The sequence below is a fragment of the Mustela erminea genome, chromosome 12, assembly GCF_009829155.1.
Source record: "Mustela erminea isolate mMusErm1 chromosome 12, mMusErm1.Pri, whole genome shotgun sequence".
NCBI lineage: Eukaryota > Metazoa > Chordata > Mammalia > Carnivora > Mustelidae > Mustela > Mustela erminea.
Window position 1 is genome coordinate 9,102,364 of NC_045625.1, and position 17,763 is coordinate 9,120,126.

Sequence of the window (17,763 nt, forward strand, 5' to 3'; positions counted from 1 at the left end):
TGAATAACAGAGAGCTACACACATAATCCTCAAAGACCTAGAGGCAGGGAGAGGAGAAAAGGTGCAGAAGGGAAAGGTTGTGTACAACATAAAGCATTTCCGGATCTAAGAAGATGGAGGGTAGCTCCAAAGAGGTAGGTCCTGCGGTTCATTTTGCAGCTAGGAAAGTCCTACCAATGGGGAAGCCCAAATAAGAAACAAAGAGGAGATGGAAGCAAATAGAGAAACACCCAGCAGCCGGCCCCAGGCCGCCCCCTTGTTTGCATTTCTCTCTAGGACTTGGTCATTAAGTGAGTTCTTCACCGTCATAAACTGTCATGGTGGACAGTCATGCGGAGAAGAAACATTTTTCTGAAGCTCTTTCTTAGCCATATACCTTCTACCTAAATTTCATCTGTTCATGTTTCATTAAAAAGAACAGGGGGTGAGGGGTCTGGGGCGAGGGAGGTGATGGGGGAGAGGGCGGGAGAAAGAAAACAAAACAAAGAAATAATAACCCTTCGCTTTCTGAACTTTCAAAGATATATTTAAAAGATCTCCTTAGAAAAGTGCCTTGAATTGCTCCCCAAGTCCATCTGCCTGGACTGGCTGCACACCGTTCACGGTTACCCAAGTTCCCTGTCATGTATAGATGTTTCTAACTCCATCACGAACATCACGTAAAATGTGGCCCAAATGTACCACGATATTGCGGACACTGCATCCGTGTAAGAGGCACTGTACCCCTCACGGCTCATCACCTACCAAGTCAGCACAGATGCTAAAGAAATGCCAAGAAGGGCAGCAGGCTGGAGTCTGCAGCTGTGTTAGGTAGGAAGCACAGCTGTACCCCAACATTTTAGCTTCATTACGCACAGCACCAGGTCACCTTCCCACTTCCGCTATCTCCTTCATTCTTTGACAAACCACTACGGACCTTCAAATGATACATGGAAGAATACAGTTAAAATATTTATTAGTGATAGCACTCCGCATAACTGCTGAATTAAAAACCACCATGAGGTGTAAATAAAGGTTCCAGAATCTACCAGTAGCGAGTAGCACTCGTTAGGAACAGTGGGTTTATGGACTCTGGCCATCCACTTATTCGCCGGGCCCTAGAATAAGCCCTCGTTTTAATATAAATCTTCCTTTATGACTCCACTGGGTCCTCAGTATGGCTGCTGTGTCCTGGCCTGTGGGACCGCGTATTGTGGCACAAGGCTGCCCGAGCCAAGTAGGGAGCGAGCGGCCAGTACGCACCAGAATTTGGCGTGGTGGGCGAATTGGTCTGGTTGTTCTGAACGGCGGCGGCGACTGCGTGTGCGGCCGTCACGGCAGTCTTTGCGGCATAGAGGTTGGCTTCTTCCTGAAACTTGCCGATATTCTTCTTGTACCTGATTCGTTTGTTGCCAAACCAGTTGGATACCTACAAATCGCACGGACATAAGTGAAGGGGAAGAGAGGTCAACCTTCCAGCAATAACCATTGGACACCAAGAGGACACCTTGGGAAACACTCAGTTCTTAACTTACACCGTGGTTTTCGAGGTTCGCTTTTGCTTTCTGCAAACCTTGACACTCAGAGTAACACCACTTCTTGGAGGTAGCCACAGTCACATTAAAAAGGACAGGAGCACTGTTCACAAAAAGTATTCAGTTGGTATATACTGATCGGTATTTAAGTGTTCAGGCTCCCTAAAAAGGAGCTGCCAAAACTAAAGGGAACATTTGTTAAGTTAGGTAAATAACAAATTTTTGTGAAGGAATGACTTCTTGCTTTTGGGTCCAGAACGATTTTGGCAGTTGGACAGCAGAATCGTGTTTGATCTGCTGAAAAGAGTAACATCAATTAATAATGGATGAACGACCCCTTTGTCTCCTGTCTTAGAAGGTTCTGTGTGTCTGCCAAGATGGCTGCTCAAGCTCGGCCAGTTACCACGTGAGAAGCTCACAACTTGAAATTCAAGTAATTCCAATAAGGTCAAATGCAAATACAGGGGAGCAGCTCTGACTTCATCAGGTGGAATATACTTGTGTCTTTTACACACTACTTATGACGTCAGCCCATGCAAGTGGAAGAGCCTTCTTTCTTTCTTTCTTTCTTTCTTCCTTTCTTTTTAAAGACTTTATTTATTCATTTGACAGAGAGAGAGAGAGGTCACAAGTAGGCAGAGAGGCAGGCAGAGAGAGGAGGAAGCAGGCTCACTGCTGAGCAGAGAGCCCAATGCGGGGCTCGATCCCAGGACCCTGAGATCATGACCTGAGCTGAAGGCAGAGGCTTAACCCAGCCACCCAGGTGCCCCTGGAAGAGCTTTCTAAAGAGGAACTTGGCGACAGGAAGATTTCATCACATTTCACTGACAGCAAAACTTCATTGCTCATAGTTACGTGACGTGTTCAGGCACCTATAACTGAGCTAGATAAAGCAACAAAACCCACGCAGCAGGTTATAAAAAGGAACCCACCTGCTACATAAAAGGCTCTGAGCTCCCTTTTGCTAAAGTAACAGTTTAAAAATACTCTTTAATAATTTCTTAATAATCCGCTAAAGGGGCATACTGCTGTGGTATCAGGCTGGGTGGGTCACTGTTTTATTCTGAACAGTGATGCAGAGGCCCTGAGGAAAAATAAGGAGTCGTAGGAGCCCTCCAACCCAACTTACACCAGTGGGCATGCTTATTGACCTTCTCTGCCAAGAGTTTAATTGCCTTGGAAATAGAACTCTCATTCTTCAACCTATGGCACTCATCCTTCCAGAAGGAGCCAGAGAACCCTGGCAAGGAAGCCACGTGAGGAAGACAATGTTGGCCTTGGTGCTGCTCGCATGCTGTCTCATACTGGGAAGCGCACACATACACAGGCAGGCACACTTGCTAGGATTCCTGTGGCAACCATGAGCATAGGTTCGTCAGACAGAAATGAGCCAAAACGCATCAGGAAGTAAATATGCTAGAGATCAGGACTTCCTAGCTGCTTCTGTTCCACTATTATTCCTCCCCTCCCCACACCCTTTATGGACTGTATATGCCACTTCCTGCCTTCGTATCAAATAGTAGTGGTTATAAGAACTATCATTCAATAACTACCTCCTATGCGCCAAGCATTACGCAGAGCCCTTGGCATCCCTGGCCTGGGTGGCTGACGGAGGTGGTTATACAGCACAACACCTATCCCAAATCCAATGGCCTTTTCTCTCTCCTTCTTTGATCTTTCAGCAGTGTCTGATATGCTGTGTGTGTGTGTGTGTTCTCCACAACTAAGCTCTTGGCCAAAACTCGACTCTTTTCTCTTCTCCTTGAGCAATTTTATCCATGTTAATGATTTCAATCATTGTCTCTGTGTGGATGGCTCCCAGATTTCCATCTCTAGGCCTAACTTGTATGAAGAATTTCGATTCTTGATTGTAAAATGTTAACATATAAATGTTTTGTGACAATCTCCAACTGAAGAGGTCTAAAATGCAATTCATGTGTCCTCTAAACCTGCACCTCCTTCTGTTTTCTATTGTGTTTACAGCATCTCCACCTCTAGAGACAGGGTACTTCCTATCTCACAAAGTCCCTGATTCCACTGTTGGACGATTCCAACGGATATTCAGTTCTCTATTAGGAACTAAGATCTTGTTCACTCTCACTTCTCATCATCATCCTTAGTTCCAACGCCTCGATGGTGATAATATCAGGTTCTCAAACAGCCCCGGGAGACTGAACCCCACTAGGCCATTGGCCTTCTTTGCCCTCCCTTCTTTGAGCCCCATATGCTTGGGGCAGGAGCACATGAGCATCAAATAGGATGTGGCAGTGGGAGGAAAAGCCAGGAGAGTGTACAGGTGAGGAGGCAATGGGGACCGGAACCAGGCAGAGCAATAGTCATGGAGAGGGCAGCTATCACGGGGGAGGCATTGGCGGAATTTGCCAAGGACCAGCTGAAGAGGTCAGGGGAGAAGGAGAAACCAGAGATGATGCTGACGTGGAGCCCAGGCCTCCAAGAACACGGAGACAGATGCTCTGGAAGGGATTTCTGCAGCAGAAGTTAGCCTCAGTGACTCTTAGGATCCAGTCCCATACCAGAATTCTAGGACTCTAAAAACAAAAGTTTTGACTCAAAATTGAAAAAGGACCATAAAGGTATCCGTTCTGATTATGCTCGTTAAAGCGAGTTCCCTCAGACCGTACCTCATGTTTCACAAGCACATTCTCAGCTCAGGAGACAGAACGACAGAGCGCGTTCTCAAAAAGCTCCTTCCACATACGTCCCTCTAGTTTGTCTGAATAAGACCAGCAGGCCTTTGAAAGAGTTAAATATTGAATATATCTACAGTGCAAAGGGAGATATTCCTGGCTGAGAGGGAATATGGCATTTCTTAAGTATAATTAATGAAAATTCCCCAACTCTGAATTTAGCAACAAAGGCCCATCTTAGAATTCTCCTCTTCTAAACAATTCTCTGTTGGATTCTGTACTTTGTAGTTAATATTACCTTGACAATCAGAGAAGCTATAATACATTAATGAAAGCTAGCCTGGAAAATCAGATTACAGCTTTATTAACAGTTTCATAATTGAGGTATCTCTGTACCACGGAAGGGTCTCATCTCCACATACGCAAGAATCCCGTGTTTATGCATACCCCTGGACCAATCAAACAACAGTCATCACTAATAAAGGTTTATTTAATTCTCACAGTAAAATTTTAATATCACCAGCAGCCTGGGGAAGCTTTAGCAAGTGGATTTGCTTGACATCAGATCGTTTCTATTCTGCTAGTCCCAATACTTCTTAATCTTTAATATCAAGGCAATTAAAATTAATGGCCACTCATCCAAAGCTACTGTGGGCAGTGTTTCCTTGACACCAATTGTTTGATGGGATTACCTAGAGGTTAAACTAACAAGCAAGGTTTAATTGGAAGCAATGAAAGAAGCAGTGATCATACGTTATGTTTAACCTGCATAACCACATCTAAATGAATATCTAAAAATGTTAAACTATTTCTCAAATTAAAATATGCACGTCACATTCTGAGATCACAGATTTGGGTACTGCGGCCATCAGCCATTAAGAACAGGCTGCCGCAACTAAGATCAGTGTAATTAATGCACGAATCGACACCTAAGTTCAGGAATTTCTGTCACCTTTAAAACCAGATGGGTACAATTAGTTGCAAATGAAATCTCCACCCTCACCCTGTAAGAAGCACCAAAAGCCACGGATCACATGCATCCCTCCTACACGGTTCTCACCGTGGAACCAGGCCGTACACATGGGACAGTGAGCAGAGCAGAGCCTGCGCCGTCTCAGAGCTGGAATGGTCTGTGTGTTGGTTCCAGAACTGAAACGCAGGCAGGAAATTGGTGGAGAGAAAGGGAAGATGCTGTCCCGTGCTTCTCTTTTGAGCCATGTATCAAGGATTCATGACTCTGGACTGTGCAGAAGGCAAGGGGCCAGGCGAGATTTTAAGACCAATTAAAAATGACCAAAAAAAAAAGAGAGATAATAAAAATACAAGTACATGCCTCCTTCTATTCATGGTCACAGCTCCTAGACTGTGAGCCTTTGACAATTGGGGAAATGAGTAGGGAACATTCTGCAGGCTGCTGATTTTCCAGGGCCCCTCTGCAAGGCCAAGAAGTGGCCAGAAACACTTCCGGTCTCACTGTTTACTAGAGCCATGCGTTTCCCTAACTCAACCCAGCAGCAGACTGCCAACCACTTTAAAAGGTCAAATATTTTTATATGTGGAATCTAAAAAAAGACAAGCCATAGAATTTGGGGTATGTTAATGACTGGGCCCATGGCAGTGATCTGATGACTACTACCCCTTGCTATCTCCCATGCTATACCAATCAAGGAACAAGAGACCCAGACTACGCAGGTCGCCCAGAATCAGACAGCAAAGTGTCATAGTTCCAGGTTTCAACACCAGGACTCCCCATCTGTTTTTTCCTTTTTAATATCAGTTGGGATGTTTACTGAGAATCTATTATGGTCAATACTGTACTTTGTGGCATGAGGAGATAAAAGAACAAATAAACATGTACCTCTACCTGCCTAGAATTTGCAATCTGATGACATAACAATGCAAGACGCTCAAAATAATTCATAAAAATGCAAGATGGTGGTGATCACACACTCAGCTGTCTCTGAAAGAAGGGACTTTGGAGGGGAGGACTAACAAGAGAGGGCCATTCCCACCGGGGAGAATGAGGCGCAGCAAGGGGCACTTAGGCACAGGTACCAAGGGGTGGGTGTGCGTAAAGGCAGGGGCAGCAGGATCTGGGTTCTGGCTATGGTCCAGGACAAGGGAGAGTGTTGTTGCCAGGGGAAAGCCTAAAGAGGCGCCCTGCAAGCCATCTCACAGCTCCCTTCTGCAGGGCCTTACTAGGTGGAAAAGTAGTGGAGGGAAGACAAAGGATGAGTGCGAGATTTCTAGGAAGTCCAGTGGGGAATGGGTTCAGGTGAAGACACCTGAGGCCGGGCGAGGCAGCCTTCCCAGCAAGGTACCTGTCCTGTGTCAGTGGATGGCACACATTTTTGCTGGAATATTCCCTAAAGAAATTTTGAATAATCAGGTATCCGCTTACACATATTTTGTCCTTTGCACATTTCTGAAGTTGGTATCTACAATTTTTCATTATAAGTTTATACAGTTATAAACAGTGTTATTTCAGTTTGTCATAAATGTTGACATTTTAAAATAAAACTGTAACACTATTCTTTAAAATGTATCCAACCAAATTTAAATAGCAAAGCAATTTGATACCCACAATCCATTTCAAAAAATACATAAACTTGCTTTTCTTTAAGTCAGAAATTTTGCATTCTCTTTTGTTCTTAGAAGTGTATTTCCATTACATTTCCCTTCCATAGTCTCCTAATATAAAATACGTTTATGCTCTACAAAAAAATGGAAATTGAAAATTGTTTTATTTCCTATATTATAAGGATCTACATGTTTAATACATCTTTCTGGATTAGGCTATCATTACAATTAGTCTAAAACTGATCAAAGCAATACAAAGACTTATTCCAATAAATAAAAGAACTTGTTTTAACCATCAAAAGTAGAGTAGTTTTTTTTTTTTTTAAATATCTTTCTTAATGAGAGGGGTACAGGGTTATAAAGCACTGATTGAAGGTGGTTCGGTTATCACCAGTATTTTATACAATCCCTTAGTGGGGACCAGAGAGGGTCTCACCCTTTGGGGCAATGGGCCATCATATAAGGTGGGAGATTTCCTTTCATCAAAGTGGAAAAATAGCAAGTGAGAAAGTGGAAGAGGGGAAAACCCCACACAATGCTTCCACCACAGCCGCCTTCTGAGGCTCATGGACTTTCAGAAAGAGTTTATACATGTATAAGGAAAGCTGGTCACCAGGCCCTAATACCTTCAGGCACTTTGCGGACCATGTATATAACCAAGTTCAAGACTGTTGTCTTAGGTGAACAGGCTAACTCTGGTTTCACTTCCACTTTTTTGTGTGAGTACAGTGCAAAGCCCTGATGGGGTGTGCTTACTAAAGACCTCTGGCTATAAAAGTGGGGCTCATTCAGGCAACCACTTTCATGTGTCACCATGACCTTTTGGAGCTAGACCAAGAACGAATTTGTCAGCTTCAGGAAATCAAAAACAGTCTGATTAAAGAAGGAAACCTAAAGAGATAGACATAGTTAAATTAATATTTAGCATAATCTTTCTGGAGAGTAAGCCAACCCTTTGAATAGGGTTGCATAGACCCTTTGAATCAGCATTACTAAGACATTACCTTGAGGAAATATTTAGAGGTATATGTGTAAAGGGATTCACTACAGTCCTATTTACACTAGGGGAAAAAAGTAGATTTATAGCACACCTGTATAATGGGATATCATCATTGATTAAAAATCATGTTGAGGAAGAATATTTATTGACATGGGGAAATATTCACAATATATTATAAAGAGGAGCAAAGGGCATTTTTTTTCTTTCATATGACATGAGATTTGGGGGGTAAAAATACTCACATATGTGCTAATGTACACACACACACGCATATGTACAGGAAAAAAATATTAGGATCCACACACCACTCAGAATGTGATTATCTTTTAGAGTGGATTTATAAGTCATTTCTATGTGTTTTCAAATATTACCCAAATTGATTTCAGATAAGCAGATATTGTGTTTTTTTTTTTAATTAGAGAAATGTACTTTACAGTGAAAAAAGGAACCAATCTCCCTCTTTAAAATATTGTTTAGAAGTCATTTAACAATCTCCAGAAGTACACCAGGCCCTGTGCTGGCCTACACAATCACAGAAATCGACAGTCCCATTCCTGTATTCTATCAGGAGGATAAGCTTGGCAGGTCTGAGAATTCTTGAAATAATTAAAATCAGACACTTTTTGTAAATCTCAAGCTGTTAAAAATTTCCCAGACTGCTTTGAAAACTCCATGTTCAAATTATGCAGCTAAACCATCTACAATGTCTGTACAGTCACTGTAAGCCAGTTTATTAATTAGTTAGCATTAATTGTATCTATTTCACATTCTATCACTACATTTATCATTTTAACAACAACGTTAAATAAAAGAGAAAAATTATTACTTAAAGACTTAATCTTGAAGAAGCAGAAATGCAGAACTTCAGAGTTCATCCTTAGTTTTGCTTCCTTGCATAAAACACATTAGGCAGAGGATCAGCATTTGTTTGGAAAAGCAGCAGCTGACACTAAAACATCATTACTGAGATTAGAAAACTGAAAATTTATGAAGCACAAATCTTAGAAAAATTTGCCATTGTGTTTCCCCTGTTTACTTGTGATGCATACTTTATGTACTGTGCCTAATTAAATGCAACAGATTATGAAATGTTGAAATGCCAAGTCGTGTATAATGGAACATGTAGCATATTTACATGGTAAACAATTTTTACCTCTAATAAATAGTTTTTCCCTAATCAATATGTTTTCATCCCCATTACGTGATTCAATTTGAAATGAGGGATGGGAGCCAGATACTGTTCAATTTTTAAAGTTAATGGTGTTAATAAGCTAGATCTCCTTCCACTCCTCTCCTTCCCAAGGGTGCACAGTCAAGTTTATATAAGGACAGAACGGCTGGACTCACCGTAGATAACCATATGTGTGCATTCCCATGAGAACCCAGAGGGCAGCTGGAGCGAGGGCCTGACAGCCAGCCAGACCTGGGTGAGGCCCTGCTCTGTGATTTCCTAGCTGTGCTACCTTCATCGTGCTGTCTGAGGTTCTCCCTTCCTGGCCTGCAAGATGGAATAACCACACCCACTCCTAAGGGGGCTGTCAGGAAAATTAAATGAGAAAACATGTTAAAATGCCCAGGACTGTGTCTGGGATGTACTAGGAACCCTCCAAAATGCTACCTTTCCCTTTTTTTAAAAAGAAGCCATAACAACAAACCCTCTGTGGGCTTTGCTTGCTCCCTGTAGTCACTAAGATCAGGATACCTTTTCACAGGAACGTTGGATTCTGGGAGAGCCAATCCACGCTCCCAGTGCTGGAGGAGGAGGGGGAACTGACAACAGGGAAGAGGCAGCGGTGAGAGAAGGAAAAAGGGGTGCCCCCCTGCATAACGGAGTGTAATAAACTTCCTACTAGAGATGGGTAACACCCAGACCGGAAGCTATTGTCCGCCACACACCTCCGGGCCAAGGTCACCCACAAAGAGCTGACCACAGTGCCTGAACTTCCTCATCTCTCCTCACTCCTGTCCCAACATAACTACATGCAAGACAATGCACTGGACCGAGAATCTGTAGGAAACAGGGTTTGGTTCCTCTTTGTACGTATATTTATAGCAGCAGCCATTATGGAGAGTTCATTATTACCTGCATTATCTCATTTAGCCCCACAAAGACCCAGTTTCACGGACTTAAAAACTGACGTCAGAAAATTTCTATAACTTGCCTGAGGTTACACAATCTTTCTTGTCCCTTTCCTCCTATGCCTTATCTAATAAGACCTGTTTTTTCTTAGCACTCTGCAGAAACTGTTTACTCCATTTTATCTCTTTTCCATTGTATTAAGTGGCTAGGGCTACAAGAGCAATATTCTACCTTGTGAGTACAAAGTATTCTGGCTCCATTAGGGTTCAAATGTGGGCTAGCCCACAAATCCAAGCCATTATTTTTTTCTTTTTAGGAAGTAAGTTCCAAACTCCTAACAAATGACTTGAAAACCAACTTCTGAAACACAACCCACTAATTGGAGAAATGAACAAACAGAAATTCAGTTTCCATAGTATCTGAAATAATCTAAAACAGATTCACTTGTCAAGTACTGTATTTTTTTTTTTTTTAATTTGAGGATGTTAAAAATTTTATCACCATAATGTACTGACACCCTTACAGTTTGGCTTGGCCCTTTCTACTCTGTGCATATGATAGACTGATAACTGCTCACGACATTCACAAAGAGGCTCATCTGCAAAAGTATATAAAACGTCAGCCTCGCGGCCATAGTACACAGAGAACAGATGACACCGTTCATCTCCCTAAAACACGTGCTTCAGGGTGGTTCTAAATTGCCACAGATGATGTTTTCAGCTAAAGATTCTTTTCTTTAAAATTACTTCTCTCATTAAAAAAAAATAAAAATGTGTTAGGTGTGCAGCTGAATAGATGCCACGGAAAGCCTGGCAGGTTTTGAAATACTGACACGTAGCTGGAGAGTGCCTCCCGCCAGCTCCACGGAAAGGTAGGGCCGTCTCCCAGCGAACACACCAGCACCCCCAGATTAAGAATCAAGAGCACTTTTTAAACAACAGTGAACTAGATATTTTGTCCAGCTAAGTTTCATGTAATAGAAAACACCAAATGTATTCAGTGTCATGTGTGAAGAACCCCTATAGCCAAGCCTTTAACCAAATCCAAATTTATTCAACCACCACTCCCGACTAAATACACACCCCAGTTCTCTTTGCTTTTTAAGAATCCAGAAGATTTCACTGAATATATTTAAAATGGTAATACCTATCCTCAAAAACCTTTCAACATATGTAATTATTTCTCACTGAAAATGAATCACATGCATTTTTAGAATAAAGAATACACTGAGGGTAGATCTATTTAGAGACTAAGAATGTAGACACAACCCTACTCGCCACTCACTCACAACCATGGCCCCTCTCTGGCTCTCACCTTTATGGAGCCTGTGAAAAACTAGGGGCTCGAGGCTGCTAGCACAGGGTTGCCTAGAGCCTCTTTCCCCTTTCTTCTGGAACCTTGACAAGGCTTTCTAGGCACCACATAATCAGCAGGAACACTCTAGTGAATGGACAAATTAGCATTTATTGAGCACTCATGAATACCAGGCCCTGTACTAGGCATTTTACATATACAATCTTATTTAGCCCTCCAACCTCTAAATACATGATCGCCATTCTAATCTTACAGGTTGAAAAATAGAGACTTCAGGGTAAATAATTTGCTCAAGGTCACAGTGCAACTTAACAGTGGTAGACTGGTCTGAGTGACTTCTCTCCACCTTCCTATACCGGATGTATGGTCAGCTGGAGTTAAAAGTGCCGATTTCTCAAAATACAAAATGATAGTACTACTTCTCAAATAGAATGTAAGTAACGAAACTCAGTTTTGGTAAACAATCTAGTGTACTTGCAGAGCAACGATCTAAATATCTAATTTTAGAAAGTCAAGAAAGGAGAAAAAGAAATCAATAACACTCCTTCAAAACTTCTCTCCCTTTATCTCTGAGCCAGTCACCTGATGATGAGATCCTAGTGGGGGTAACCCAATTAGGTCTTTTATCCCCTTCTGCTTCTGAGCTCTGAGATTTGTAGGACAAGTCCCCAGCCCAGGCTGCTGGCTGACTCTGCCAATGATTTAACCTGTTGACTCATCACTGGCCAGATCATTCATTCCACACGCATATAAAGAGTGCCTGGCAGACACTGTGTTCCCCCAAAGCAGTCCCTGACCATCACCTATAACCTCCCAAATCCAGGCTTACCCTCACTGTCATTCTGTGCAGGACCGTATGTCCTCTTATAATTACAACAGTTGTGACATTTATACAGGGCTTCCTCTTTTTTTCTTTCTTTTTTTTTTTTTTAAAAGATTTTATTTATTTATTTTGAAAGAGCATGAGTGAGGGGGAAGGGCACAGGGAGAGGGAAAAGCAGGCTACAGGCTCCTTGCTGAGCAGGGAGACTGATGGACAATGGACAAACTTGGGGCTCGATCCCAGGAACCCACAATCATGACTTGAGCAGAAGGCAGATGCTTAACTGACTGAGCCACCCAGGCACCCCTATATAGGGCTTAAGTGCTAAGTACTATTCAAACCACGCAATACATATTAACTAATCATATCTGCATAACAATGCAGTAAGGCGGGTTCTATTACTTCCCTTATTTTATGGATGAGAAAACTGAGGCACAAAGATGTTAAAAGAAAGAGAGAGGGAGGAAGGAAGGAAGAAGGAAGGAAAGGCAGTGCATACAGTATGGTTCAGAATGAATATCTGAAAAGAACATGTATATTAAGAAACATTACAAAGAATATCTAAGACACTGCTAATTACTTTTGGGGAGTATGACTAACAGTCTGAGGCAGAAGGGAGGCTTTTGAAAGAAACAACTTTTGGTTTTGTTGAGCTCTAGTATATGGTTTTTAAGAATTTTATGAATCTCTGCACTTATCTTCATTATTCCTTCCTTCCACATTTTTGGTTTTAGTGTCCCTTAATACTTTTAGATGGATCCTTAACTCACTGATTCTCAGCCTCCCCACTTTACATACGTATAGAAAACATACATACACACTATATATACCCATATATTATACATGATAAATATATAAGTATATACTAATTGTATCTACATAAAACCATACTATATATATGATATATATTTAAAGCTATACATTTCCTTTTAAGCATGGATTTAGCCTCATCCCATGAATTTTGATAAGTGTATTTTCATGACCATTCAGATAAAATATTTTGCCATTTTCATTGTGGTCTCATTAGCCCATGAGAATATTAAGAAATATATTGTTTTATTTTCAAACGGGAATTTCTAGTCATCTTCTGTTATTGAGTTATAGTTTAATTCCATTGTGCTCAGAAAACATATTCTGTATTAAATTAAAATTTGTTGGGATGTACTTTATGGCCCAGACTGCAGTTAACTTTCAAAAATGTTCTGCAAGTACTTAAAAAGAACATGCATTTTGTAGTTGTTGAGTATACTGTTCTATATCGATCCATTAGGTTGTTTGCTAATCATGGTATTCAGATTTTCTGTATCTGTGCTACCCAAAGTGAGGTTCTGTAACCATTGCATCAGCATCACTTGTGAGCTGCAAATCACCAGGCCCCATCATAGACCCTTAGAATGAGATCTTCCAGGAACAGGACCTCAGAATCTGTATTACAACAAACTCTCCTGATCATTCTTCTTATGTGTACTAAAGTCTGGGAAGCACCATTCTATGTCATTAGAAGATTACATGTGTGTGTGTATGGTGCTGGTGGTGGGGTGTTCAGTGTGCAAAAATCTCCAGGGATTGTGGATTTATCTGTTTTTCTTGAAATTTTATAAGTTTTTACTTTGTGTTTTTTGAGCTTCTGCTCAAATTGGCATATACAAAGACAGAGCTGCTGCTGTGTCATTATTATTTAGAGCCTCTCTTCACCTCTAGTAAAACTTTTTGCCTTGATGTGTTCTTTATCTGATATTAACAAAGAAACACCAATCTTCTTTGGGTTATTGTTTACATGTTATATTTTTTCCCATACTGTTATTTGCATTCTATGTCCTTATGTTTTAGATGTGTCTCATAAAGAACCCATAATTATGTTTCATTTTTATGTCTTACCTGACAATATCTGCCTATTAGAGTACTCAATTCATTTATACTTAATGGAATTACTGGCATATTTGGGTATAAACCTACCATCTCACTAAGTGGTTCCTATTTGTCACTTATAATGCTTCTCTCTCCCCCTTTCTTGCCTTCTTTTAGATAGCTTATTTTTAAAAAATTATTCCTTCTTTTTAAACAATTCAAAAAAAGTTCCTTCTTTACTAGTGTGGAAGTTATATATTCTTTTAGTATTCTTTATGTGACTACCCTAGAGATTACACATTCACGACTATCAAAGTCTAACTGGTACTTTTATACTAACTGGTACTTTCATTACCTTTTGCAGAAAACGCAGGAGTATTAGAACACTTACCTTCCCCTCATAACTTATGAGGCATTATTGTTGTATATTTTAATTCTATATGTATTATAAACCAATAGGACACTATCATTATTATTTTAAACAATTGATATTGATTTATATTCACACATACATTTACCCTTTTCTTTCCACCCTTCCTGCATCTCCCACCCTCTACTTTGGTATCTTTTTTATTTCTGCATGAAGAGTATTTTTTATACTTCTTTTTGTGAGAAAATGGTACAAATTCTCTATCCTCTCAACTTTTTACTTTATTTCAACCCCATTATCAAAGGATGCTTTTAGCAGATACAGAATTCTAGGTTGACATTTAATTTAGTTAATCTCTTAAAGATAACATTCCACTGTACTATGGTTTTATTCTCTTAAGAAATCAGTTGTTAGTCTAATTGCTGTTTCTTTGAAGGCAATTGTATTTTCCCCTCTGGCTGCTTTTGTTTCAGCTGTTTCCAGTGTGGATTTCTATATACTCATTCTGTTTGGGGACTGTAGTTTTTCATGAATCTAGGGCTTGGAGTCTTCTAACAGTTTTGGAAAGTTATCAGACTTCACATTTTAAATACTGTTTCTGACCCACTCTTATATTTGCCTCTGATGCTCCAATTACATTTATGTTAGACTTCTTACTGTATCCTCAATGTCCCTGTTTTTCTGATTTTCTATTCTACTGTCTCTCCATTCTTTAGTATGGTTATTTTCTTGTGATCCATCTTCCTGTTCATTAACTTTCCCAACTATGTCGAATCTGCTTTTAAAGCCATATACTGAATTCTTAATTTTGATTACTATATTTTTGGCTCTAAAATTTCCATTTGAACTTTTTTATGGTTTCCAACCCTCTGACAAAATTTTCCATTTTGTCTTTATTTCCTTTGATATATTAAGCCCTTCCTTTATAGTCCATATAGAGGATCCTTTTATTTTCTAGATTTCTATGGGTCTGTTTCTATTATCTATTGTTTCTGTTGGTTTTAGTACATGCTGCTATGTCTTCTTGTATGTCTGTTTTTCTCTGCTTTGTGCCCAGTGTTGTGTTTGCTTTGTTTATAGAAACAGCTTGAAGCCTAGAATGCTGCTATCTTTTTCTACAAAAAAATAATTATATTTGCTTTGTCTAGGTACCTACAAGTACTTGTAATCCAATTTCAAAGACTGAAGTATTTGAAGCAGAATCTATGTACTTCCAGTGCACCCTTGCTAGGAAGCAGCCCTAGCAGTCTAAAGCCTCACTCAAGGGAAATAAGGTAGCCTTCCCTGGTAGGTCCTAGACACCTGGACACTGATTCCCTACAAAGTTTCCAAAAGTACTGCTTAACATCTCAGCATCATAGTCACTCTCTCAGAATTGACCAATGACTCAAGGAAAAGTTATTTCCCCTGGCCTTATTTTCTTCTTATCTACAAATTCCCAGGACAACACCATCCATTCCCAGGGCCTCAGCTATGTACTTACATGGATGATTCCCAAGCTACATATTTAACCTTGACCTTTCTCATAGGTTATACTTCCAAACTGAACATTTCCACAACTGAGGTGCTGAGGGCAATGCAAACCTGGCATAACTTCCACAAACCTTTAATTTCCCCTCTGTCAAACAAGCATTTCCTCATGTGTTTCCTTTATCAGATAATACTATCACCATTTTCAATTATGTAGGCTAAAAACCTCAGCCATCTTCTAATATTCTTTCCTCACATTCACAGCCAATTGCTTCCCCAATTTCCAAAATACAAGTTTTGCCTCCAAAATGCTTTTCAAATCCATCCCTGTTTTCTACTTTTAGTGGCCTTATTTCAATCCTCAACATTTCTTTCCCAGATTATTCCAATAATCTCTTATGTAGTCGCTCTCATTCTAGTGGTTTCCCCTTCAAATTGATCTTATACATTGATGCTAGATTTCTCTCTCCTAAGTCTGATCATACCACCCAATCCAGAAACCCTTACCTTTCTTATTTTCCTTCATAGCACTTATTAGTATGACATAATAATAATTATGTTAGTATTTATAATTATACCTAATATTTTATGAACATGTACCTCAATTAAGGTATATATTATTCTTCTTTCCTCACTAGACTATAATAAGCTCCACAAGACAGAATCTTTGTTGTAGTCACTGTTAAATATAGCACCATGACCAAAAATCACTAGTTGAATGAATATTGCTAAATAAATTAATTTAAAAAATTAATTAATTAAGTAAGTAAGTAAAACAGACATCTAAACTGCTCAACCTCATAAATGCAAGCATAACTGCAGACATCTAAACATCTACACAACGTAATTCCAGACCTTCTCTAATCAAGGTGCTATACCCTGTGGTAGGCTTTAATAATATAATGCTGAATAAGACTACAGTCCCGATCAACATGGAATTCACCATCTATCAGGGGAACAGCATTAAACAATTAATTATTTAGTGCTTGCTTCAGCAGCACATATACTAAAATGAAACAATTCATTATTCCAGGCACCTGGCTGGTTTAGTCAGTGGAATATATGACTCTTGATCTCAGGGTCATGAGTTTGAGCCCCACATAGAGTGTAGAGTTCACTTTATTTATTTATTTATTTATTTATTTATTTATTTTTAAGATTTTACTTATTTATTTGAGAGAGACGGAGAGCACAAACAGGGGGAGGGGCAGAGGGAGCGGGACAAATAGACTCCCCACTGAGCATAGAGCCCATTGCAGGCAGGGCTCAATCCCAGGACCCCAAGGATCATGACCTGAGCCCAAAGTCAGATGCTTACCCAACTGAGCCACCCAGGTGTCCCTAGAGTTCACTTTAAAAACAAAACAAAACAATTCACTATTTAGTTATAATTGTGATAAGTGCTATCAAGAAGAAGCATAAGAAACTTTGAGAATACATAATGGAGGATATGAACTGGGAGTACAAGAAAAGCTTTCTTGAAGAACTGACAGTTGAAGTGAAAGAGTCATAATTAATAAAATGTTTATACATTTTTGTTGGGGGTGGGCAGGGTTAGACCATTCCAGGCAGGAAAAATAGCATAAACAGCATAATTATTATTATTATTATATCTTCTCCTCACTCTGTGATAAGCACTCTGCTAGGTACTTTATATATATTATCTCACTGAAACTCCTATAACTTGATGGAGTACATCTGTTTTTAATCCAAATTATACCTATGAGGAAATGAGGCACAGTGAGGTTGAATGACTTCCCCAGAGGTCACACAACTAGTAAGTTGGGAACTTTCCTAATCCTCTCAGTAGAAAGTAAACCCATCTTTCTACCACAGTCCAAAATGGCACCCAAATGAACTTGTGTACTCGCCCAGGTAACTTCTGTGTCTTGTCAGTAACACATTTGTCTGTCTCCCCCAAGAAATCTGACATTTCTCAGGGAGAAGAACCCTAACTAATTCACCTTTGTTTGCCACAGTGCCAATCACAGTGCTTAAAGGAGGCCTGTTGAATGCTTCAGGATCTGTTGAATGCATTAGGAAAATAGCCCCAAAACCCACACAAGTAATTTTGGCTGGATCAAATTAATTTATTTACATTGTTTGTAGCTTCTAC

At 40.1% G+C, this 17,763-nt stretch overlaps 1 protein-coding gene across 2 annotated transcripts in view; it reads right to left on the reverse strand.

Moving 5' to 3' along the window:
* Positions 1-17,763, reverse strand: part of PBX3 (PBX homeobox 3) — a 214,428-nt gene that overhangs the window by 5,364 nt on the left and 191,301 nt on the right. For both annotated transcript variants that reach the window (XM_032306234.1, XM_032306235.1), the window contains exon 6: positions 1,243-1,408. In XM_032306234.1, coding sequence (XP_032162125.1) covers positions 1,243-1,408 — 166 coding nt within the window. The remainder of the gene's footprint in view (positions 1-1,242; positions 1,409-17,763) is intronic.